The sequence below is a fragment of the Cetorhinus maximus genome, chromosome 20 (assembly GCF_964194155.1).
Source record: "Cetorhinus maximus chromosome 20, sCetMax3.hap1.1, whole genome shotgun sequence".
Classification (NCBI taxonomy): domain Eukaryota; kingdom Metazoa; phylum Chordata; class Chondrichthyes; order Lamniformes; family Cetorhinidae; genus Cetorhinus; species Cetorhinus maximus.
The window spans coordinates 58,820,502-58,847,743 of NC_135898.1; the positions used below are offsets into that span (position 1 = coordinate 58,820,502).

Below are 27,242 nucleotides of genomic sequence, written 5' to 3' on the forward strand. Positions count from 1 at the left end.
TCTGAAATATTCCAATGTAACAGGTAAGTAGTGATAGCGCAAAGGTGTAACAAAATAAATAGTGATTACAATCTCCTTTTAGCTGTGCTAACATTTGCTTTAAAGTTACTGCAGTGACCTCTAGTATATAATCACCCCTTCAGCATTTTGACTTGTGTGCATTGGTATTACTGGCCAACCCACCACCTATTGTTGTAAAACATTTTGTAAATATACCCTAGAAAATACCTGAACAGTGTTGTTTTTCTGTACTTGAATGGACAAAGTTCTTGTGTTCAACACCATCAATTGCTTATCTTTGAGTACAAACGATGAGGTTAACACCCATAGTCAAACAAAGGTGATATTTATATTCCTAAGCAACTACCCATTTCAAAACAACAGCTGGATGACTGATAGCTAAAGTATCCGCTTATTGCTTTTTACTAGTGGCCAAACACTTAATACAAAGGCTGTTATGATCATAGTGCGTTTAGAATATTTTATTGTCTCCTTTAAGATCTCTCAAATAATCAGCATCAACGAAATACAAAACATTTAAATACCTTCGTGCCGGTCAACAATTTTACAAGAACACTTCAGGGAAAAAAAATATAAACATTTAAATTAAGTGGGCATGGCCCTTGGCTTTTAAAGGCAAATTAAACTAGGTAAAAGTTTTTGGTTACATTTTCTTCTTGCTTAATAGAAATGTGCCCAGCAGTATTTAGGAAAAAACAGTATAATATAGAAGCAAATCTTTCATATAAACAAATCATTTACAGCCTTAACTAGGCTTTTAACTATTTGAAAAACTGTAACAACAAAATAGAAATTTTTGTAAAAAAAAATTCAATAAATTAGATGTACATTGTAGTATGAAATTCATGCACAAATCTCAACATTATGACACAAAGGATCGCAAATGCTTTATAAAAATATACAAAGTACTGGAATGTAGAAAAGAGTGAACCAAGCACTTTCTCATGGAAGCAAAGCAGCTATATTACAGTTTGGTCTTGCTGGTCCTCCTGTCCCTCACAACTTATTACATCATCTAAATACTACATGTATCTTAATTCAGGCAAACAAATCTTGCATTGTTGTTTCTTCTACTTATTCCATTCTGACACACTAATTTGGATGAAAATATTGGATAATATTCATCACTCTTTTGAACTGGTGATATTTCTGTTTTATCTGAAGTGGCAAGCTTTTGTAGCTTAACTAAACAAGTATCATGCTCGGTCATGTATGAAAATGTATCAACTAGCTCACGTTTAATCTAAATGACTATACCTGTAATTTGCAGCAACCTCTTCTGACTAAGGAGATCTATTTTTGACAGCTGTTTGCTTATTTTTGCTAAAGTGCACTTTTAAATCTTGATCTATAAATAGGTCACACAGCAATCACAAGTGAGTGTTATTCAAGCTGAATGCCACATTATTTAGAACATAGAAAAACACAAAAGCTAGCTAGATAAACAAGCTAAGTGAAACAGTACTGAATGTTTTTCCATTGTCTTCAAACCTAGTTTAATGTCAGAAAGGAAGAAGCATATTTTCTGGGGAAACATGGGTATAAAACATCTAATGAAAGAGGTCTATTTTTCAGCATAAATCACTTTCCTACTCCGGAAATCTGACCCACTGTTCATCCCCTATAATTAACAGAATATCCTTAAGAGTATGGCTGTGAAAATCCTTAGAGTATCCTTAGAGTATGTATTACTTTAATAAATGAATGCAAGATCAAAAGCTTTTTTAAAAGATATTATAAGAGTTTGAATGGGGCATATTGTATGTTTGGTCCCAGCAGGTCGTATGTTTGGTCCCAAGTACATGGAAGAGAGTGCATTCTGGCAATTGAGGTCACATAAGTTGTGTTCTCCAAAATCTGACGACCTGCAAAGATATTCTTACTTCACTGGTCATTTTGGCATCAATTGGAAAGCTCACGCTCATTACTGGAGGTAATAAAATGACCATATATTTCTGATGCAATAAAACAAATTTCTTGGGAAATTATAATACTGAAAGAACATTGGAGGTAATTAGTTAGGGCACATGAACAATCTTCTAACATTCATATCTGATACTGCATCATATTTAATAAAATAGAACAGAATGTGCCCTGGATAGCCAGTTAACATGCTCATAAGTCAGATTAAATTTATAACAATACAATGCCAAGCAACACCAACACAGTCTTGTCAGGCATACAAAGAAATTATTAAGTGTTTATAATTTTATCAAGTCAGATTGATTTTGTTTTTATTTCACAACTGACTCTAAATTTTAACAATATTTGTGTCCATGAATAATTGGCGTTTCAAAAGGGAGCATTTTTAGACCTTATTACTTCAGCTAATAAAATTGCTAATTTTTTTGATAATCTAGGTTGTACAAGCTTGTACCTCAAATTTAAAAACGAAAACCACATTAACATTCAGTTAATAGGTTACATGTTTGGAAATGTATAATAACAGAGGTTAGATCATATAGCCAGATAATTAGACAAGGTACTTTTGAATATCTGGTGATATTTTAGACATTCATCTTGTAATTTATGAAAAAATGCTAATTGTAATAGCCTTTTCATATTTTATGGGCCATGGTATGACTATTGGAATAAAACTTGCAGGTTTTGTTGGTGTTAACATTATCTAATGTGCAAAATAGGACCAGAGCAGGAAGGGATCTCTGGATCTGCAGCTATGCACCTGCCATAATCCTTAAACCATACTGGTGTTAGGATCAATTCAAAACTACAGCACTCTCCTGGCAAGACCCCTGATACCACGGGCAAACGTACTGTTGTCAAGAAGGAGAATCATGGTGCTGTTGAAGCAGGTCACCCACAACAGCAAGTTGAATAGGCAACCAGTCAGTTGAACGAGAAAAAGAACCATGAACAAGAAAGAAGGCTTTTTGTGAAGTCTTTGGAGCAGTTAGGAAGCGAGAGGCAACTTTCACTAGGCCTTCCTCCACTCAAGAACTTTGGCAACTTACTGTCACTGCCTCAGGGACTACCACCACCATTATAAAACTGTCCCTGGACATGGCAGAGACAGTGGCAGTAAGGAAGGAAATGGCCACGTAACCTCACCCGTGTTAATGCACCACCACCACCAGTATTTATTTACATGACTGGGCGACGAAGGGGCAGATGGCATTGGCAAGGACACAATTGTGCTTGAAGAAGGAATGAGGAGATCACTCTCATTACCCAATTTTCCCCTGCCCCCAACCCTTTTCACCATTATCATAGTGTAGGAAAAGCAAGCAATTGTGACCATGTCATGTGGATTAATGTCCTTGATAGATTACTACATTTGTACATTAGTTTGTGTTCAAACCCAATAGAGGACAAAATTTGGAAGCATTAATATGACATGTTATCCCTGTGCAAAATCTCAACTGAAAACCTATTTGCTGCTTCCGAACATAACACTTTTCTGGACAGTCAGCTACATAAACAGGGCCACGGAAACAACCATTCCATTGTGCTTTACAAGTCAGTCTATGTGCTGTCTAGCAAAAGCCACACAAAATACAAGAAACATCAAAGATTAATTGTTTTAACTGTTGCTGTTAAATACCAAATCAGTTAAATAAATTATTATTCCCTGAAAACAAAGAATATTTTAAGTGTCTTGAAAATGTTTCTAAACTGAAGTGCTAGGAATTTCTGCAGAAGCAGTTTTCAAAAGCGATTAGCTATTTAACAAAAGTTGCTTTCATTTTCTGGTTGCAATAGAATCACCTTTATATCCATACAAAAAATAATTCACTGTAAATATATATATATATATAAAATATATATTTATACATATTTGGGTATATTTACAAATACAGCCAGCACATATTTTGACTCTGAAGTTCCATGCTGGATAAATTTTCCAATATTACAAAATTAACAATCTAGACAGAACTTCCTACTTCAAGATCTGCCCAAAGTCCAACTTGTCAGTTTTTAATGGAATGAAAATGGGACTGGTCACCAAAGCAAAGTTTTGGTCTTAAGACTTATACTATCTTCTTTTGCAACAAAATATATTCGGCTGCACATTTCTTCATGAACAGCCTGTTCCAATCCTTGCATTGCATCATTTCCATCATAACCATACCAAATCAATATTCCATTCTGGAGCCCAAGTTCCTCGATGACGTGTGTGAAACAGGGAAGGCCACAGTTAAAGTCAATTTGGCAAATGATGGCTTGTTCATTCATGTTTTAACAGTACCATTCATGTGCTGTTGATATTTTGAAAGACATGGCTCATTGGGCATAGGGTCAGAGAACACAGAGTCATCTCCTGATGAGCAGGAACTTCTTGTATCAGGATAACTGGGTGAATACTGTTCTAGAGGTGCAGAGAGGTCCAAATAGTCCTGCCAATAGAGGGGTACAGAGATATTAAAAATACTAAGTCATGTCATTTCTACCATACATATTCTTGCTAATATATTAAGCAAGAATAACATTTTTGTGGGTTAATTATGTTAAATCAAAACAAATGTATTTGAAAGCCATAATGCATTAGCATAGCTACTGAAAAGTTAAGACGTATGTTACATTAAACCCTATAACTCTACCTACTGCAATGATAAATATGTTAAGACAATGTAGAAAAATTGTCCTATTACTGTCCTACTTACTGCTTTGCTCTGATTTTGAAATGATACTGTCCACAAATTGATTTGGTCAAAGTATTGAAAGTGCATAAGGCTATAATCACAGATTTCACATATATCTTGTTATCTGCTCAAACTGCACAATATTCCAAGATGTAATATAGTGTCAAAGAACAGGACTGCAAATTTAAAACATCCAGCAAATGCTCATTTCAATCCAAAATCTCCTACCTGATATATTTGCCACAAGTTTCGATAGGTCATGCTGTAAACATAAACCCCATTAACATAATGCGTGGCAGAAATGCAGACTACAAGCCTGAACTACTATTAACATGTAAATAGTCTCTAGTTCATGGGTACAGAAATAACCTACACACCCAAGGTTAATCCTGAAATATTATTGTTCACGCAAAGTCAACTTTGTAACCCAAGAGGCAATGGTTAACTTTATAGCCTGAAAAGTACAGTTAATTTAAGATTAGCTTTGGACTTGAGATTTATTTTTTAAAAATCTGATAACAACAAAGACTGAAAGAACACAGATTCTGTACGTTTGCATTCTTTGGCAACAAACAATGGTAACAATGTTCTCCAAAGTCAAGTGTATACATTTTCGGTGCGTACCAGTCATTGGAGCCAAACAAAGTGTTCCATCGATCCTCAACAGACCATCACTATTTTGGATTGCGATCATCAGCAGGAAATCATCTCTTTTTGTTATCCTTTGATGTCAGTTGAGAAAGATTACTGATTGTTGGTGCCAACTAGTTGGCAACAGTAAAAATGCTTTTCTTCAAACAATGAATCTTCAGTCAATCGAGATTGTTGTCCAGCAGTCTTTGTTGCATCAAATATAGCTTACAATGCATAATTCATTAGCTAAAAAAGGAGCTGCTTTTGCTTATTTTATAATATTTATGGACAAAACATGTACAAGGGGCACTAACTTGTGTTAAATTGTGTTTGCTGAATATTACAATCAAGTATCATTGTAAGCTTACCGCACTGGATGTTAAAGTGAGAATTCGGTCCAAATCTTCAACCAGCTGTTTAAAGGTTGGTCGTTGTGAAGGGATAGCATGCCAGCAATCTCGCATCATCATGTACCTACAGCATAGATAAGAACTGGATTTTTCTCACATCATACTGCTTTGCCATTAAATTGGCATAAATTTGCAATACAAACAGTAAAAGCTTTCTCTCTGTTGCTTAGCAACTTTCTGTAATGCAGCCACAGGCCAAATCATAGTGTAAAGCAAAATGGTTATATATCCTTTTCACTTCTAATCTGTCGTCAGCTTTCAGTGATCAAAAATGTCCATAGTTCCAAGACTTTAAACCTGAACTTTGGTGGACAGGGAAAACTTCAGTCGAGTGTACTACTGGCAGGTAGCCCAAAGACTGTAGAAATATGTTTGGACAGCCCTGAGATTTAAAATTCAGAAATACCATCAAGTGCTTTTTATTTTGCAGTCTTTGAAAGCAGTTTTAAAATGAATATCTGTAAATAAATAAGGACTGCCAGTAAATAGTGATGCAAAGTCATTGTTTAGAACTTACAATAACATTGTTATTTAGTACATGAACTAAGACCTGGGAGAGGTGCTCAGCTTTTTGGCAGGTTAATTGCCATGAACAAAAAAAACAAGGTTGGTACTCCCTGCTAAATGTGCAAGAGGTTGAATGTTTGATTCATGCACGTCGGTTAGGCACTTGCACCATGTGTAATCTTATTTCAATGGGTCACCATTAGGTGTGGCCAGCACTTCCCTAAACACCATCTAAATACCCAAATTGTTGCTAATTCAAGACTTACAGTGAGAACCACAAGGCTTTGACTATTCCTTAAAGATAGCACATTTCAAATAATATTCTGGAATTGTCACCATTGGAATTGCTTTTTGTGAACACAAGTGCCACGTAATAGAATTTGAAACCTGTGAACATACTAGCAACTTTTTAAAGCTTTCCAATACGTGTTTTAGGAATATAGGAACAGGAGAAGGCCATTCAGCCTGTCAAGCTTGCTCCGCCATTCAATACAATCATGGCTGATCGAACACTTCAATGCCTTTTACCCACACTATCCCCGTAACCTTTTATGTTATTGTTAATCAGAAACCTATCAATCTCTACCTTAAACAAACTCAATGACAGAGCTTCCACAGCCCTCTGGGGTAGAGAATTACAAAGATTCACAACCCTCTGAGAAAAGAAATTTCTCCTCCTCCCAGTCCTAAGTGGCTTCCCCCTTACGTTGAAATTGTGTCACCTGGTTCTAGACTCCCCAACCAGGGGAAACATCTTACCTGCATCTACCCTGTCTATCCCTTTAATTATTTTGTAGGTTTCAATGAGGTCACCTCTTATAAATGAAATTTTTGAGTTCACACAAGGGATGTTATTGTTGGGAAATGCATTGCTTCTTTAGCTTTGACACAAACGTCAGTCCTAGTTATTCTAAGACAAAAACAGAATTACCTGGAAAAACTCAGCAGGTCTGGCAGCATCGGCGGAGAAGAAAAGAGTTGACGTTTCAAGTCCTCATGACCCTTCAGCAGAACAGTTCTGCTGAAGGCTCGTGAGGATTCGAAACGTCAACTCTTTTCTTCTCCGCCGATGCTGCCAGACCTGCTGAGTTTTTCCAGGTAATTCTGTTTTTGTTTTGGATTTCCAGCATCCGCAGTAGTTTTTTGTTTTTATCTAGTTATTCTAAGGTCAGATGTAACATAGGTAGATGCAGAAGAAAGCTTCTTCTGCTTGTCTCTAATTCCAATTTCAGAAAGGCTTTCCCTACTTTCACAAATGTCACATCTCTATTCCCACAACAGCTATTTGCATGAAAGCAGATTTCCTTGGTCAATTCTGCCCAGGAGCAGCAGACCCAAAGTGCATTGCTCTTGCCCAGGCCCAGGAGTGAAGGCATTTTCTGTCTCAGGTCATTAACATGATATGAAGACACCACAGCACCAGCCCACTCCCCTCACAGGACCTAGTGCTGCCAGAAAGGAGAGTAATATCAGCAAGTTGATGACAAGCCTCAGGTTAGGGCCTTCCCACTGCTAATGGAGCTACATGCAATCATCCTTGACATAGGCGGATGGAGAAAAAGTTAAAACTTCCCACCATTGATTGCTCAATCAGCAGCAGGGACCCAGAAGCTGACCGCCATGCCAAGTTTCACGAGGCATCCCTTTGGCAGGCTGCCTGGTGAGCGCTGTCCCAGGAAATTTGGGTGGCAAGCCAGGGACAATCCCCCCTGCCACAGTAGCATCAATGCAGGCAAAAGGCCTAGCTCATCCTTTCCAGGGACACTTGAAACATCACAGGACAATATACAGATGGTGGAGACCTTGCAAAATCAGTCTCGGCCTCTTCATGACCTCTGACCCGGGAAATCAGGATTCCCCAGGACAAGTTCAGGAAAGCTGACTTCAAAGCAAGATTGTAAATTTAGCTGGGTGTGGGAGGGGTGATTTTTCATTCCCAGGCCATGCCATGAACAACAAAAAAGGCCCAAGGCAGAGAATACAAAATGTGTTGATAGTATAATTCATGGATGACAAGTACAGTGACAGATGGTAGGGCCATCCACTTATTCTATTCTATTGTATTCTATGGTTCTGCCTTACAAAAACACAGTGCCACAAACTTACAGGTCATTGGTACAGTTGGCTGGTTTGTCCATCCTGTGACCTTCCTTAAGTAGTTTGAAAAGTTCTTCAACAGGAATGCCTGGATATGGAGATCCTCCCAAGGTAAAGATTTCCCACATCAACACACCGAATGACCATCTGTAACATTAATAAGCATTAGTAAGAGTTTCTAGAATGTTCACTCTCTTCCAACTTGTCCCACTTTCCTTGCAACCCATCCTCCCATGCCACAATGTTCGTCCCATACCTCAACCATACCGAACACATGGGTGGGATTTTCCGGCCCCACCTCGGCAGGTTCCCCCGAGGTTGATGCGGCAAGACATTCAAATGTTCGCTCACTGAGGGGCTGGAAAATTCCAGCCATTGAGTCATACAACGGTTCAATTCTATGGACACTAGTAGTCTCTTAGCACCTTAACTAGTAACTTTCGTATGCGTCCATGGGTTACTTGTTATTGGGTATCGCAGCTGAGTCTAATTTGCCATCACCTGATGTTTATTTTATAACAAGGGTAAATGAACAGTGATCAAGGGCCGGATTTTATGGGGCACTGTGGTTCCCAACCCCGCAGCTAAAATGTCCGGGTGGTGGGGGGTTATGGGGAGCCTACCCAACAAGAGCAACAGCAGACCCACAGCCATTTAATGGCTGACTGGCCATTAATAGCCTGCAGGATGCACTTTCACCCCCTCCTAAGGACAGGAAGTCCCACCTAAGGGAGCGGCTGACCAATCAGAGACTGGCGGCTCTCCAGTACCGGCAGTGCCAATGGGGCACTTGGGGCTTGAGCAATTAGTGCTGGATCGGGACTTGGTAAGTGTTTGGGAGTCTCACCGGGACTCCCTGCCATACTGGCAACCCGAGCAGGGGGCAGGTGAGATTGGGAGAGGGTTTGGGGCTTGAGAGGCCACGCGGGAGTGGGGTGCAAATAACACATTGGGGGGACCTTTTGACGGGTCCAGGAAGCTTTTAAGGAGTTACCCACCTACCTGCCTCCGACCCGCATAGGCAAACCAACTCTGCCAGGCTGGGCGCTTGGCCTGTGCCTCTTCCGCCCCTGGTTTAATCCCGGTGGCGATGGGATAAGGCCCTTAAGTGGACAATAATCCGCACTTAAATACTTCAATTGGTTCATTGGCAGTTGGGCTGCTGACGCCACCCCCACCACTGGCAAATCTGAGATGGGAGCAGGCACACAGCACACTGGATTTAACATGTCCCCTGCCTTCATATCCGTTGGCAGGGGTGTGTTAAATCCAGCCCCAAGAAATCAATAGAGGTATCCATTATCTAGCTTAGAGATGTTGAGACCATTTTTAATGTCCAGTTGGTACCCCAACAGACAATGGTTAATGCACCACAGATCAGGCATTGAAGCTCTGCATTATACAATATCCCACCGCTAGTCTTTTATGTACTGTGGCCACCAAAGTAGACCAATTTCTGCTTTTTTGTTGAAGCTTTCATGAGTTGAAGGCCTGGCAGGGTTATTAATGATTCTATTTGCTCATATTTTCACTAAGAATGCCAAATCACAATTTTATTTTAGGGAATTTGATCTCCAGTTACATTTCCTTCCTTCATTAAACGAACACAAACAGAAATCAGCACTTGTATTTTTATTAAATGGTACATGGGTCTCACTGGAGTTTTAAACCAGAGCCAGGCATGTTTCTTTTACAAAATCAGGTGCTTGTCTTAATATTCTGCAAAACTTTTGAGAAGACTCAACCTGATAGCCCACTTCCTCAGTGAGTTGTGCTGATCCCATGTTTTTAAAACCAGCGGACTTGCTGACAGTCCAGATTAAACGAGAAGCTATTGAGCTCTTCGATATGAAATTCAAAGATTAGCAAGTTTATGTTGCTGATAGGATGAAGTATGTGCTGGACAGGAAAAAGTAAAATCATTCTTCAGCTCTACATCTGTGAACTTCAATCAAACCTTCTATAGTAACAGAGTTAGATAACAATTTAATTTCCCAATGTGCTTTGAAGTCAGATAGATTAGTAACAGCGTTGGTCATCAGTCTACCATGAAATGATTAGTTTTGATGCATGTATTTCTTTCAACTTAATCCATACAAAGGATCGATCATGCTGAAAGCAATTGAGAATTAGTTGCTGGCTGACAAAAGCAGAAAAATGAGATTTATTTCACTGCTGAGTATTGTAGACATCAAGAGTACGATGAAGGAACTTTTCAGTGTAAACAGCTTGTTTTTTTTTTACAAGAGCACCAATCTCTTACAGATCTGAATTGACCATTTTTCAGTGTATCATACTTTCATTTGGATAAACTCTGGAAATGTCTCCTTTGATGCTTCTAATTCTACATTAAAACTAGGTTCTCCCAGCTGGGACAAAGTAATTAATGATTTAAAAATTTTTGCTGCACTGTAACTGATAAATTTAAGTTGTTTTCGTGCTGACACTTGTTTAGGTAGGAGTCTGAGCCAACTTGAATGAGTTGATTCCTGTTATGCTATTTCCTTTATCCCAACGGGAGATTCACAGGATCTACAAGATTCTCTTGTAGAGAAATGGGTATTTTGGCTGTCGGCTAGAGAGCCTGCAAGAGCCCCGCATCACCTCTTTTTGGGAAGCCCCCCACCTCTCCTGCCCATCCTGTTCCACTCAGGCGCTGGACAGGCCAGCAAACAGCCTTCCCATGGGATCAAAGATGCTGAGGACCGGAAGTCCTGTCTAGCCGAGAGCTGCTGACCAATCAGAGGCCAGCAGCTCCAAACAATGGCAGTGTCACTGGGGAGGTGGTGGCAGCTGCCGGTATCACACCCATCCGAGGCTTTTGGGTGGGGGGGGTGTCAGCAGCAAGGGCAGGAAGGTGGCTCTCAGTGGGCTCCCCCTTACCGATGTGAGTTTGAACAAAGGAGACCCCTCCCCACTCCACCATTCCCAAGCCCCACAAGCAAACCCACACTGGTTTGCTTGTCGTGCTCCTCGCATGGAGAACCTCTCGTCCAGCAGGAGATTAATACCAGCAGCACCGGGGTGAGGCCTTTAAATGGGCATTAATTAGCACTTAAGGGCCTCAATTTGCAGTGGGGCAGGAAGGCTGTCTGTGGGCATTCCCACTACTGACTTAAATCAGGGTCGGGGCGGGAAGGTGGTGGGTCCCTACCTGCCACCCTTCCGCCTGATTCAATGCACCCCCACCGCCAAACTCACCACAAGGGAGGGCACAAGATTCCACTCGTAGTTCCAGGGAAAACAGTGTTTATGATTCTGCTATCAAGATAAAGGATTCAGGATATAAATAAGAGGAGACAGTACATGGATGGTGGTCACACTAAGTGAGCATCAATATAAGAGTTTATCTTTTGGGCTGACAATTCTCTCTCAGATCTGCACAAGAATGTCAAGTCAGTCCCCAGGTTTAGAAGACCCAATAAAAATGTCTCTCTTTTGTTTTAAGTTTTGAAATACAGTAAAACAGAATTGTCATGCTAAAATAATTCTCAATTATTTAATTGCACATATCTATCTCTGGGGAGGTAAGCTAAAAATTTACCCACCTGAACATATATTGTTTTCGGTATTTACACAAGTGCATGGCAATAAATCTGCAGCATTTTTGTCGTTTACAATACAGCCTGGCAGCACTGACAAACTGGCTGTTGTAAATGGATTATTAGGAGGAAGGATGCATATTTTTATTTGGTACTTACACGTCACTTTGGTGGGTGTAAACTCTGTCAAAGAGAGCTTCAGGAGCCATCCACTTAACTGGCAGTCGACCCTAGAACACAAAACTCCTTTATAAACAAAAAATACGTGGTTTGAAAATATTTAAGCATTGCCAAATCTGAATAATCTTGAAACTAGAGCTAGGCCAGTCAGGAGTGAAATCAGGAAGCACTTCACCTACAGAAAGGGTTATGGAAATCAGGAACACACGCCAGAAGGCTGTGATTGCTGGATCAGTTGAAATATTCAGGTCTACGATTGATAGATTTTTATTAGAAAGGTGTATTAAAGGACATGGTGCAATGGTGGGTAAATGGATTTGACGTACAAAGCAGCCACAAACTAACTGAGTTCAGAACAGATTCAGGTCGCAGGTCTACTTTTGTCCCCTAGCTTGGAGGTAATTCATCCAACAGATTATAAGCGACACTTACAACCTTTTTACAGACAGAGTTTAGGCAGAGTTGTGATGGATGCTCAAATGTGAGCAGACATAGGGCCTTGCACACAGTTAATTAATCCTAAAACGCCAAAGTTCCCTGTGGAGAAAATTTTATTTTCCAACTTTGATCTTCTCTGCTCACTAAAAGCCTTGGCCTTAGAGATTCCGACAGCACAGCAGGATGGGTGCCTCTGCTGTGCCTCAATAGGCATGGGTCACCTGTCCCAATTATTCCAATGATGCTGTCCCTGCAGTTTGCAACAGGGTCATAGCAAGGCCAAAGCAGCTTGCAGAAGTCTACTTAATCACTCATACCAGCAATTAGAAACTAATTTCAGTTTTTAAAATGTCCAGACCTTACATTTTATTAGCATTTTAATATGGATATTTTGTTCTATTTCTCTTCTGTCACATGCAATTTCCTGGATAAGAGAAGGCCTACCACTTACTCTAAGATATCCGTTCCAGTGTCACAGGAGCCAATTTATACACAAGGTAACTTTGTCTTAGTGGTGATAGTTAATGGATAAATATTGTCCAGGATGCTGACAGAATGCTCATGTTTTTCTTCAAAGAGTGTCATTGGATCTTTTATGTCGACTTGAGGGGGCAGATGTCTCATTCAAAAGATGGCATCTCTGACATTGCAGCATTCCCTAAGTACTTCACTGAAGTGCCAGCCTGAATTTTACAGTCAAGTCCCTGGAGTGGTACTTTAACCCACAATCTTTTGACTAAAGGGAAAGAGCGCTACCACCGATCAAAGGCTGATAGCTGACATTGTAGGTGATTTTCTCTCCCTTCAGCTAATGCTTTGCCTCCACTTGCTATCTCTACAAAATGATCGAGAGCAGGGACATAGTGTGATGTAATAAAATGGAGTGTTACTTCACTGTAGGTCTTGCCACTATTGGTTTCTTCCTTGTATATTCTGGTCCTGAAAGTCCTCAAGTCACAGATCATATCTGATAGCACCCTCCAACACAACCCCGCTGGACTTTACTGAGTCCAGGGGACGACACCTCATTTGCAATGTCCAGGTTGGTGCAATTGCCACTTTGGGCACATTTTCAACACCTGATTGCCCATCAGAGCTGACTGCAGAAAACTCTGGACCTCCCTTGCAAAACTTCCATGCCCCCACCCTTAGCTCTTACTGACAATGTTTCGACTGTTCCTCTTCTACCATCATTTGTCACAGCACCCACCACTGAAAAACAGAAGGTCCAGAGCAAACCTCAGGAATGAGGACTCTTTATTTAAAAAAAAATACATCTAAAACACTGCACAACTGCACTAGTTCATGGCAGGTTTGGTGTTTGCCAAATGCAAATATGTTTGAGTAGAAACATGAGAAAAGTGTGCAATTGTGGGTGAAATTTACACCCAGATTTCCAATTGCACCTAAAGCAAAAACTTTAACTCTACAGCTGTATCTCTATGCCTCCAAACTCATAGTGCCATGACCTCAACCTTAAAGGTTGTGATTTTCAATTGGTCAGGATTACACACTATTTCGTGTGCATCTAATATCAACAGGAGGTTGTTTCAGTTCAGCATTAAATCAACAGTCAGAGAAATGCCAAAGGAATATTGCAAATCAACTGTGCAAAAAGAGTACACCGGCACAAGTAAGGCCTATACTTTGTTATTTTGTAGTAGGCAAAACAATTCATGTAAGGCAGCGTAATAGAGATGGTTTTAATTCAATAGTTTATAGATTTTGTCAGAGGGCTGGTCAAGTGGAACTACACAGTAATAAAATCACTATAAATATGGCAGTCACTATTTCAATGACCTTGACTGTAATTTGGCAGACATTCTGGTTTCATCTGAATAAAATGTTGCAAGTGCTTCTTTCCAACTTTGTTAAGCAATACTGCAAGAGTGCATCCATGCTTGAAAATGTGAAGAAAAAGTCCAAAACAGGAAGGAAGTATGAACGAACATTATCCTTAATAATCCACTGGAAAGAAACCGAGTCTTTAGCAATTTAGTTGTTTTTCTGTCGCCTCCTCTCACAGCGTATCCTCCTTCAACAAATCAAAAAAGCCGGTTCACAGGACGCAGCTGCCAGAGGATACATCAGACTGACCGAGGCCAATGCACTCTCTCCTTGTACAAAAACACTGAGGGGGTGAAATTCTTCCCATTAATACTCGTCAGGCAAATTCCACTCCCAACCTCAGATTGGCGCCTCCCACAGTGGCTGGTGGCATGACTCAGATGAGGAAGTTAACGTGCACAAAACTGCAGGGAATAAACCCATTTCCTGATAGCTTGTTACTAAAATGAAGGCGGCTTTAATAAGCAGCAAAACAGTCTAGTTACTGATAATTAGCAAAGGTGCCAATATTTAGTATTTATTGTGTAAATCAACATGAAAACTTACATTTGTTGTCTTTTTGTAGTAGTCAATATTGTGGACATCTCTTGCCAGCCCAAAATCTGCTATTTTCATCACATTGTTTTCTGTAACGAGAACATTCCTAGCTGCCAAGTCTCGATGAATGCACTGAAACAAAAAAATGAAATGTTTACTTTATATAAGAAAGTAAGGCCTAGAAACTTGCAGATGCTGTGCCTATTTTTCAGGCCAAAGATGCGAGGTGTGGGGGCATGAGGGTTACAACAGTGGTGAGTACAAGGAGAGAGATATGGACTGAAGTGTGATGCAGTAATTTAGGCTGGTGTAGGACAAGGGCCCTCAGAAACAATCTTTTACAAAGACAGAGTTTCTTATTTTAGTGGTAAGTGAAAGCTGTGTGGTTCTTCAACAAAACACCTTAAAAAAGACAACCTCAGCTCCTTTTCCTGGATTGGAGATTCTGTTCTCCAGTCTCACAATCTTGTACCTTTTCAAGAAGGCCCTACCAAGTTACGAATTAAATTAGGATCAGTTTTCAGAGAGTGGACCATCAGTGGGAAATAGGCCAAAATTAGTGCATAGCTAATTCCAGAAAGATAACCACTTCATTTTTGCCAGACTGGATTCAAATTCTAACCTCATAGATGAAGAGTAATGATTGGGGCTGTGTCCATAAACAGATGTCTAATCTTGCACTGAGCAGTTCCTTAAAGTATTAATGCAAGAGTCAAAAATAGTTTTCCTCATTTTTCCCACTGGATAAAAACTTTAGTAAGAAACTGTGGGCAATTTGAATAGCACAATAATGCTGCCCAGACCTTCAAGGGTTAACACTTTTTATATAAATATTTAACTTTCTATCAACAGTATTTAAAGTAGTTTCATACGCAGATGTCTGCTGTCTAATTGCAGTGATAATCAGGTGAGGATCTAGATTACACCTGAGAAACAGCTTTTGTAAATTTGTATTAATTTATCTAATATTTACAATACATTTTGCATTTCAATGGACTTTGTCCTCTTCAAGGCTACATACCTTTTGTGAAGCCAAGTATTCCATGCCCCTTGCCACTTGATAAGTGCAGGATACAAGGTCTTTGAATGTTAACTGTTCATCAGATACACGGTTTATATCAAATGTATATTCCATACCAGGGGGACGCCTTGCACGCAGATACTCGCGCAGGTTGCCTTTGGCTGTGAATTCTACAATGACATACAATGGGCCTGCACAAAACAAAAATTGAAATAAATAAGCACACAGAGAACATACATGCATACTCATGTACTCAACATATAGTATCTCATGTTCCAATTGGAAATAGATCCAAACCACACTACTTTGTTAACATTGGGTTATTATAAGCGTATTAAAATGCAATACAAGTTGACTAAGATTATACAGCATACTGAGAGACAAGGCAGGTTTTTACCTCCACTGAATCATTCAACTACATTTTGTCTAACCAAACAAAATTCATTGTGGATAGTTGGAAGATGAACATTTCCTTTTCTCTTGTTCATGCTGTGAATGTAGACACTTTATTCAGAACTTTCTACTGCTTGTTACTGAGTGTATGAGGAATCATATAGTGAGTCCTGTGACCCGGGCCGGGGAGGGAAATCATGAGCCCTGGTGCGTCTCCTGTTTCCCTTAGCTACAACCCCACCACACCCCTCCACCCCACCCAACCCTCCCCCATCATGCCCAGTTCTAGTCAAATCTGCATCAAATGCGCTTCAATTAATAATGTTGAGAAAAACTTTGCACCAATACTTTATACTTAGAAAAATCCCTTATTTGCCCCAACACTCAGGCATTTAATGTGATCAGACAAATTCTGAAACCCTGCCCTTCATTTTATTTAAGAGAGGTAAATAAACCTACAAGACACTTTTAGAGGGGGGAGGCTTTCTGCATTTGTTCCAGATGCTTCCCACACATCAAATGACATGGATGACATAGGGACAGATTCGGTCACCGCATCGTGTCAATATCCAACCTCCCGGGCGCAGAGGCTGGGAGATGGGACCGGGGTTGGAGGGGAGGGGTAGATTTTACAATCGGTACAACGGCAAGTGGAAGGTTCATTAGTGATGAAGGCTGGCGGTGCATTCTGTGGGACTTCAGCAGCCTGCGGGGGTGACTTGATTGAAGTATATAAGATCCTGAATGGTCTTGACAAGGTGGACCTGGAAAAGAGGTTTTGTCTTGTGGGTGAGTCCACAACTGAGAGTCCAGGGGACACTGTTTTAAAATTAGGGGTTGGCCTTATAGGGCAGAGATGAAGAGAAATTTTTTCTCTCTCTGAGGGTTGCGCAACTTTGGAACTCTCTGCCTCAGAAGATGGTGGAAGTGGAATCACTGAATATTTTTAAGGCAGAGGTGGATAGGTTATTGTTGGCAAGGGAATCGATGGATATTGGGGGTAGGTGGGAATGTGGAATTTGAAACACAAACAGATCAGCTATGATCTTATTGAATGGCAGAGCAGGCTCGAGGGGCTGAATGGTCTACTCCTGTTCCTATTTCTTATGTTTGTAATGCGGAAGCACCCTCCCATCCCCCAAGCTCGCCGTCCCTGCCAGCCACTGCCTGTCACATTGCTTGCTTTTTTTTTCATTTGCCCAGTGTAGTCAGCCTTCCCTTGCTAACATACTCAGACTCTAGCAGCTTTGCTGCGATCTTTGCCACCACCACCATCCCCCTTCCCCGCTCTGAGCTGGTACTTCACAAGTGAACAAGCATCTCATATCCTACCTCGCTCTGCCCAGCCAGAAATGACGACCCTCATGCCTACGCAGACTCAGGCTGCCACGCGTCACAATGCCATCTTGTTATCAGGCGCATGTGTGTTGCCTTCATTGTATCCATTTTAAGACAGGGGCGCGGGCTCCTCCAAGGGCATGCGCGCCTGAGTTTTGCACCTTGCTATTTCCCTCCCCCGGACCTTGCCTGTGACCTCAAAGCAAGGGAACTCTCAAAAACATCTAGACACTTTTGGAAAAACTGTGTAATAATTAGGTTTTCCGGCCAGCATAGTTTAAATAAAATTTGATCTTAATTCAGTGGATTCAGCCACTGATGCATACTCCAAATAAAAATGGAAAACACTGGAAATACACAGCAAGCCAATTAGGATCTGTATTCTTTCAGAATTTTGTTTTTTCAGATTTTCAACATTTGCAATTTTTTCTCTTTATCTGCACTGAATCATACTATTTGCACTATGATGGGGTTGGATAGAAATCTTGGTCAACAGTGTTACAATTAAGAGGTTTATAAGATCATTATGTTGGGATTGTAATTTTAATTTAGGGAAAATTTTAGGGCACGATGAAGGGGGTTATGTAACCTGTTCTGAAGTCAGACTGATAGCAAGTGGTTTTATCGTTAGAGATTTAAGGGGGCCCAGATTGTTTTACTGGGGGAAGGTGCAAGGTGCACTTGGAGACAATGGCAGCAGCCTTTGTGCTAACAGTGGATAGACTGGGAGTCTCCAAAGTCCCAGAAAGTGTTGAGAATTTCAGGTTTTAAACAGCTGTGCTTTAAACTCACCATTTACTTTCAAGATAAAAGAGAGTTGGAGAGTCAAGGATAGCTATTCAGCATCCCTATCTGGATACAAGGCCCATGGGGGGAATGATCCCAGATCTGCACGAAGTGCGGTAGTGCGCGGGAAAAATGATGTTTTATCTACTGGCCGGAATGGCAGCTCCTCACAACGTATTGTCCCATACCCGTCACATTAATTATGCATTCCCAGGAAACATGCCATTTCGATGGTGGGCGGGCACTCATTCACCGACCACGGCATCACCTCATCACATCATCACGCTGGGCACCATATTTAAAGTGCAGCCGCACGTGTACCTCGCAGTGCTCCCGGCCCAGGACCGCCGTTTGGAAGACAGAGTGGCCCCAAAAGGCAAAAAGACTGCAGCCCCCAGGTTTACTGACGCATCCCTCAAGTGCCTTTTGGACACCGTGGAGGTCCGCCATGATGTCCTCTACCCCTCTTGGGCCACAGGAAGGGCAGCTGCATCACCAGTCCAGCATTGGAGGCGGTGGCAGCGGTGGTCAGCGCCAAAGCCCTGCAAAAGAGAACAGCCACCCAGTGCCACTACAGGATGAATGGTCTCTTCCATTCTGCCAGGGTAACTTACGCTTCTAGTCATTCTCAACTCACACACACTCAAACCCATCACACATCCACAGGGATCTCACACCTCAAGGGACAACACCACTAACTCTCACACACACCCTCACATCTCCATCAGGCTCATATCCTCTGGAGCTCGTGTCCTCATCCTGTCCATGGATCTGCCCACCACACAAACATTCCAGGCAGTGCCAAGCATCCTGCTCACACTGTCCATCTGTTTCCACTCAGGAGAAGCCTGCTCACATCAGCGGGGAGAGGTCCCAGACTGGTGGTGGGGGGCTGGGGGTGTGGGTATAGTGGCCCACATTAAGCCCCTCACTCACTTGAAGCAGTGTGCCATCGCGCTGACTGGTGAGGACATGGGCCGTGTCTGTGGCGACGGTGAGGTCGGCGGCGAACACCCATCTGAGGATCCCGCATCACATCAACCCTCGCTCAACACAACTGGGAGTGCTCTCTCTCCTGCTTTTAATTCTGCTGTCATGCACTAATTATCTGTACTTTGCTTCACAGGGAGCTCTGCCAAGTGACCGACACCCTTAGCCAGCCAGTTCCTCAGCTCCATCCAGGTCCTCACCTAGGACACCTCCTCCATTGAAGAGCTGGAAATAAGCAGCCTGGAAGACCTGTCACAGTGCTTACCCACACCCTCCACCAGCACAGACACACACATTGGTGGGACCTAGATCTAGAGCAGGCTAAGGTTCACAATCTGGTGATCACCGCATGGACACATGTCCGCAGAAGGCAGGTCAGCCGAGCTCCACGGCACTCGGAGGATTGCTAGGGAAAAGGCATCTGTGAGGTCTGAGTCAGGTGACGAGACTCTAGATTTGGTCTTCTACCTCATCCTGGAGAGTCAGCAGAAGGCGAGGGAACATCACGCAGAGATGTTGGAAGCCCTCATCAGAGTGGCATGCGAGTCGGAGGAGTGCATCTGCCTGCTCTCTGATGAAGTGGTGCCCACATGCGCACATATGGAGGACTCTGTGGGGAGGGTGGCGGACGCCGTGGAGACCCTGGTCCAGCAGAACGCAGAGATGTGTGCAGGCCTGCACTCCATCGTGGTAGCCACGGGTGATTTCCTGAAGTAGCAACGCGAGAGGGAAACGGAGCATCTCGACGTCCCTCCAGGTGCTCCTTCCCCTCAAGAAATCAGGCCAGGGCCCTGGGGCACCCAAAGGGAGGAGGAGCTGCAGCTGGACACTCCTGGGTCACCTACTCAGGAATCTCAGAGGCTGTTCTCTCCCTCCGAGTCCCCTTTTCCTGTGAGCCCCTTAACCTCGTCCTCTGTCACTTCAGAGGGAGCAGCTGGCCAATGAGTGATTCTGGAGGGAAAAGTGTGTGTTGCAAGGCCTTTTGGTGCTTCTCCCACGCACGCAGATCCTTCCCATATCACACTCAGCTCGCTGTCCTGAACATTTTCAATGCTGCCTGCTGGGGTTGGCTTTCAGTTGTCCATCTGAGCTGACCTGCATCTCCAGCCACCCAATGATCACATTCCCATGCAGCACCTGATCTCACCGACCACGACTCTCGTTTCACTTTTGATTTAGACAGCATGGTCATGATTCAGCTTTTCGTGTGCATCCCCGTCTTTTCCCCGCCCTCAGTCTCCCATTTCCCTTCCCCCATCACAGTTGACCCAACCCACCCCCGGCATCACCTTCCAACTCCCCTCTGTGACCTACCAGCCACAACCCTTTTCCTTTGGGGATGTCCTAATGAATGTGCACGTTCCCTTCCTTCCTGAAAATGCCACCTCATACACATTAACCTCCCCGACCTCCTCTTTCCCACCCCCAAGGTCCGTGTCACCTCCAAATCCGCACCAACCATCCTAGCTGCCCCTTGTACTGCTACCGTCGAATCTTCACCCTCCCACCCTACTGCCTCATTCTGCCCTTGGTCATTCTCACCATTCCCTTGTTCCACGGCCACCCTCACGTCACTTCCCAGGAAGCAGCCATGGACTCATCAGAGCCCTCCCTTGCACTTGGACACCCACCCAGGGCCCCTTCCTCTCCACCTCACCCCACCATACTCCCCCCCACCACCTCTCCTTAGTCCTTCCCCATTCCTGACTCCTGCAGACACCCTTACTTCCTCCAGTCTTACTCCCTCCCTTTGCCGCACTCCTTCCTCTCCCCGGACTACCTGCCCTCTCCACACTCCTTCCTCCCCCCCCGGACTTCCTCCCCTCTCCGCACTCCTTCCCCCCTCCGATCTCCTTCCCTTACACCTTCCACCCCCTCTTACACCCACCTCTCAGTTGCCATCTTCTCCCTTACCTCCTCTCCTCCCTTACCCCCTCTCCTCCTCTCGTACTCCCTCCCCCTCCCAATCTCTCCCCGAGACCTTAATTCCGACCCCCCTACCAACCTCACCCCATCTGGGGCACCTTCATTCACCCCTCCCAACCTCACGCGCACCGCCCCCCCCCCCCCCCACCCCTCCCACCCCCAAAACCTCTTCCTCTCCCAGTCGACCCTAGACCTTCCTCTCCCAACCCTGGTATATCTTTCTCTCCCAAATGCCCCTCAACCATCATCCGATGTAATCAGAACCTCAACAGTAACTTTCCAACTTCCATGCCATGTCCATGAGAATCCACCCAGTGTCCCATTGCTATCGGGCTCCAGCATCTTCTGCTCCTCGGATGTCCGCAATGTGAGCAAGGCCCTGGCGCTAAGTCCCAACTTCTGCATGTCACACCTGTCAAGACGCAGTCTGCATCAGCGTGCAATCACACCGACGTGGGTGAACGATCGAGCGGGGGTTGGGGGGCGGGGGAATGGATCTGGCGGGCTGGCCTTAGAACGATATGCAGATGTATTACAATGAGGTTCCCGATGTCCAATAGCAGGGAACGGCCCGCCCTTGGCTGAGTGGACAATCGCAAACTGGATTCACGACGTCGTGAAACCGATTTCTGGCCTTCGCGCCATACTTTCCGCTCATGCCGCCGAGCACGCCTGACGTCAGCGGACACGGAAAATTCTGCCCCATGTGATTCACATTGTCATGGTTATGGGCTTTAAGATGGGATGGGCACATCATGATATTGGTTTACAGGCTTTCCTAAAATATAACTGAATATCACAGATAGGTTAGTCTTCGAGGGTCCAGGAGAGAGAGAGCAGTTAGAGGCTGAAAGTCTCTATGGTTCACCACACAGGAACGCAGGTGGGAGCTTGCGCTTGGATTCGAAAGACCAAATTCATGGGGAGTTGAAACAACGCTGAAAGATTTCCCTAGCTTTAGTAAGAGGAAGAAGTGTCCACGAAAACTCACACCAAGAAAGACAGTTCTGGAGTTAAAGGTTTCCAGGCTGGGAATGGAAAAGATTGGAAGTAAACCCTCGGGAGCTAAGAATCATTTTTGGGCTGATTCTCGGAAACTTGAGTGTCTACTTAAAGGATAGTGTAATGCATACCTGATAGTGGGTCTTCCTGATCCTGTTAAAAGTTCTGTTCTGTAGTTTAAAGTATAAGCTGCCTACAAAACTGCTGTTTAGTCAATAGTGCTTTTAGTCTGTTAAAGTAAATGTCTTTAAACATGAAATCTTGTTGTGTCATCCATTCAGCCATGAACTGGAAGTTTGAATTTGTTTTTAAAAGTTATAGGTCTCCACGGAGATCGTAGCAACCGGGTAATTTTCAAGTTTTGAAGAAACCAAGTTCCAGTCTTTTAATCAGGTCCTTATCCTAAGTCGTATCTCATCTCATTTTACTCTGCAGCCGTAGAAAAGGCTTCTGCACAGTGGATGAAAAGCAAAAGAAGGCCATGAGTTGAAAAACTTGATCTTATTTTCTGCTTGTCTTTTTAAAATAAATGAACCTCGCTTTTCTTTTGCTCCTTCCATGTTGCATGCTTCAAGAAGGAAGGTACGTGAGCCATTCTCAGGTCTCTGCTAATGTCAACAGCTAGAATATGCAGTTGTTAGGTAGGGTGTTTCATGTAATGTTGCTTTCTCTCTCCCTTTAAGGAAATGATCTAACCTCCATTTGGTAACTCCACCAAGGCTGACAGAAACCAAGAGTCATAGATAAGAGCTCCTGCTCTATACTTCTATGCTACCGTTTGCAGAAATCATGACACTTGTTGCTGCGCTCAGCTTGGCTGGTTCTTTTGCTTACCATCTTGCGTGCAGGCTCCTAGCAGGTTGATGATGTTCTTGTGCTTTCCAATCATTTTCATCATTTCCATCTCAGAAACAAGGTCGGAGAGGTCTTTTTCTGTGGCATCATCTGAGAAGATTGAATTTAATGTTATACCTTAGTTAGAACTTAATAGAATAGGTAACTCAGTTAATTTAGAAATGCATACAAATGCAACTCTAATTCTCAAATTAGCTTTGGACTGAAGAGACATTTTGTAGACTGTGTACCTCTTTCATTAGTTCAATAATCTTCAAAATGTAAAATAGGCCAGAATCCTTCCAAAAGTCACATCATCATTTACTTAGTGCAGAAATTCTGAATTTTATTATGTTTGATTCTATGGAATTTCTTATAAGGGTTCATCTAATTAGCCAAAACAGTTTCACACGACTAAATAAATGCAGAGGTCACGCGCTGAATCTCTGACCTTTCCAAGGTCAGCCTTCACTCCCCAAAAATAAATAAATGTGGTCTTAAATTCCCTCTTTACCTTTCAGCATCTTCACAGCCACAGTGAGTGGTTCTTTTGGCTTATCTTTGTCAACTCCTACAGCCTCTGCCATCACAACTTGTCCAAAGCAGCCTTCCCCAAGGGGTTTGCCAAGTGTCAGCCTGCAAATGAAAACAGAAGATTAGCACAGTTGGACTTTAACCTTGTTTTGCTTGTATTTTTTCCAGAAATGGAAACTTCAATCCCCTGTGTAGCCAAAAGAACAAAGACCCCTCCATCAGTTAGGAGATTTACACAGTACCATACATGTTGCCAGAAATGTTGCAGGAAAGCGATGCAGGTCAAGACAACTGACAAAGTAAGTCATAATATCCACTGAAAATTGAGTACTATCCATCAGCTTAATGATTTAGAGGTGTATCATTTAGATTGAACATTGTCAAGTACAATTGAGGCTCAGTTTAACTTGTTTTAAAAAGATTTTTCAGTAGCTATAGTAGTTCTATATTAAACAGTCACACTCCCATAAAGCATGCATCTTTTAATCCTAATGAACATCTAAATTTTACTGAGTGTATATCACTTAAGATCTCTATTAGTTTGTGCTGCATTTTTAAACAGCGATATTGTACAAACATTGACATTTGCAGGTGGTCAATTTAAGTTCCACTAGATAGTGTATGTACCAGAATTCTACAATCCTTTCATTGTGCTAGAAATGTGCCCAAGATCTAATAGCTGACTCTCAAAGCTCTCTTTCATTGCAAACCTGCTCCACCTACATTAGCGTTAACCACTGTTTTCTTAAATGTTGATGCACTAAAATTTTCCACATTTAGTATGTCCCCTGAGGCTTCTAAGCAACAAGTAGGTTCACAGACTGCAGCACTGACCAGAATAATGCAGGCGTTAATTAGAGTACATTGCTTTTTGAGGCATCTAATTTAATTGAAATACTTGCTGGGAACAAATGGACCAAGAAGATTGCATACTTTGTTTCCCAAGGAGAATTTTCTCACACCAACAGCTACAACTTTAAAACAAGCCAAAATAATTTGTTTTAAAAATAAACGCCATGTCATTGAAGAATACTGTTTTATGAACACTTTTTAAGAAGGTCTGTCTTCCAACCTACCCAATTCCACCTCTCTCCATTTCATCTTTTGATCCATACAATGACAAATATCTATTGGATCTGTCATTGTCTTAGGTGCTAGCCAGAAATACCGGCTCAGGAATACAGTTTGCTCAGTCGATTAATGTTCAAAATATTTGTCTCAATGAGATCCTTGATACCACAAAGTGGAAGACCTAGGTTTGATGACCCACTCTGCTCAGTGCACAGTCTAGGATTCACTAGGCAACAAAAAGTTCCTCAACATTAGCTCAAATATTCTGCATTATCTGAACTGTGGTACACCTTCATTGAGGTGTGTCTTCCACTTGATATAGGAAATGCACCCCTGACCACCTTCCAATTTCCTAGCTTCAGTTGTGAGGGACAGAGATTAATGCCTCAGGCCTTTGAAGCCTGCTGTAATGTGCTATTGCCAGTGACCTTTTTTGCTGCTGAGAGAAAATTGAGAAAAAAATGTTGGTTAAAAAAAAAGCACACCACCACCTTGTGATTGACTCCACATTTTTCTGTGTCTCTGATCCATAATCTACCCACCCCAGTTCCACTGAAAAATTGGCAGAGCCAGTGTCTCCTGCTGGACAGGAAAAGGTCACCATTGGCAAAGACCTGGAAGCAGAACAGCAGAAATACAAATACTTGGGGGAATAAATGGATTCTACTTGGATTTCAGCAATGCTTTTAACAAGGTTTCACATGGCAGATTGGTCAGAAAAGTAAAAACCCATGGGATCCAAGTGCAAGTGGCAAGTCAGATCCAGAATTGGTTCAGAGGCAGGAAGTAAAGGATAACGGCTGATGGGAATTTTTGTAACTGGAGGGATGTTTCTTGGGGTTCCACAAGGCTCAATACTAGGTTCCTTGCTTTTCATGGTATATATCAATGATTTATAATTAAATGTCAGGGGTATGATTAAGAAGTTCCTAGCTGATACAAAAAAATTGTCACTGTAGTTGACAGTGAGGAAAAAAGGTGTAGTCTGTCAGAAGATATCAATGGATCAGTCAGGTGGGCAGAAAATTCAGAGAAATTGAGGTAATGCATTTTGGGAAGGCAAACAAGGCAAGAGAATACACAATAAATGGTAGGATACTGATGAAGTGTAGAGGAAAAGAAGGACCTTTTACTGCATGGTCACAGATCTCTGCAGATAACAGGAGATAGATAAGATGATCAAGAAGACATATGGGATATTTGCTTTATTAGCTGGCATACAGAATATAAAAAGCATGAAGGTTATGCTAGAAGCATATAAAACACTAGTTAGGCTACAGCAAGAGTACTGTGTGCAGTTCTAGTCACTGCATTTCAGGAAAGATATACACTCGCACTACAGAGGATATTTACAAGGATGCTATCAGGAATGGAGAATTTTAGCTTGAAGAAAGATGGAACAGGCTGAGTTGTTTTCTTTCTAACAGAAGAGACTGAGGGGAGATTTAATTGAGGTGTATAAAATTATGAGGGCATAGATGAAGACAATAGAAAGGACCTATTTCCCTTAGCAGAGAGGTCAATAGCCAGGGAGTCTAGATTTAAAGTAATTGGTAGAAGGGTTAGAGCGGAGTGAGAAGAAATTTTTCACTCAGAGGGTGGTGTGGATTTGGAACTCTCAACCTGAAAGAATAGTAGAGGTAGAAACTTCAATGCATTTAAAAAGTACATGGATATGTACTTGGAAGGGCTGCAACCTACAAATCTACACACCAATAGTTGGAATGTGGGATGAAAACAGAAATGTTGGAAATATTCAGCAGGTCTGGCAACATCTGTGAAGAGAATCAGAGTTAACATTTCAGATCTGTGATCCCTTATCAGAAGATTACAACCGTCACTCTGATTAACTTTCAGAAGTTACTACCTTCGATATTTGCATATATATTTACTCGACTTCCTTCTACATCTATACTATTCATTAAGCCTAATATTGGATCAAGCAGTTTGATTCCAATCTAATCCACGCAGATGAGTTTAGGTAAAGGCAAAATGCTGCAGATGCTGGAAATCTGAAACAAAAACAAAAAGTACTGGAAAAACTCAGCAGGCCTGACAGCATCTGTGGAGAGAAAGACAGAGTTAACATTTCGAGTCCGTATGACTCTTCTTCAGAACTAAAGGGAAGTAAAAGTATGGTGAAACATATACTGTTTAAGTAGGGTGGGACAGGTGAAGCTGGATAGGAGGCCAGTGATAGGTGGAGGCAAAGGAGAGATTGAAAAAGATGTCATAAACAAAAGGTCAAAGGGTGTTGATGGTGATACTGGCTAAAGGAGGTGCTAATGGTGACATTAAGATTAGAAAGCAGAATGGGCAAGTGACAGATGGCCCGCGTGGGAGTGGGCTGGGGGGAGGGGACGATGGTGGGGAAAAAAGATCGAAATAGGCTAAAAAGTGGGGATAAAACAATGAATAAAAATGGAAATATATTTTTAAAATAATAATAATAAAAATAGGTGGGAAAAAAATGTATATAAAAATTAAAAAATAAATATTTGAAAAAAGGGGTGAGGATGGAGGAGAAAGTTCA

At 42.2% G+C, this 27,242-nt stretch overlaps 1 protein-coding gene across 5 annotated transcripts in view; it reads right to left on the reverse strand.

Moving 5' to 3' along the window:
• Window positions 1-467: 467 nt before the first annotated feature.
• LOC144694413 (fibroblast growth factor receptor 2-like) overlaps window positions 468-27,242 on the reverse strand; it is a 96,311-nt gene continuing 69,536 nt past the window's right edge. For all 5 annotated transcript variants that reach the window (XM_078564778.1, XM_078564779.1, XM_078564777.1 and 2 more), the window contains 8 exons: window positions 23,619-23,740; window positions 23,105-23,215; window positions 15,836-16,026; window positions 14,824-14,946; window positions 11,971-12,041; window positions 8,279-8,416; window positions 5,624-5,729; window positions 468-4,376 (listed from right to left, as the gene is read on the reverse strand). In XM_078564778.1, the coding sequence (XP_078420904.1) occupies window positions 4,212-4,376; window positions 5,624-5,729; window positions 8,279-8,416; window positions 11,971-12,041; window positions 14,824-14,946; window positions 15,836-16,026; window positions 23,105-23,215; window positions 23,619-23,740 (1,027 nt within the window). In that variant the 3' untranslated portion in view covers window positions 468-4,211. The remainder of the gene's footprint in view (window positions 4,377-5,623; window positions 5,730-8,278; window positions 8,417-11,970; window positions 12,042-14,823; window positions 14,947-15,835; window positions 16,027-23,104; window positions 23,216-23,618; window positions 23,741-27,242) is intronic.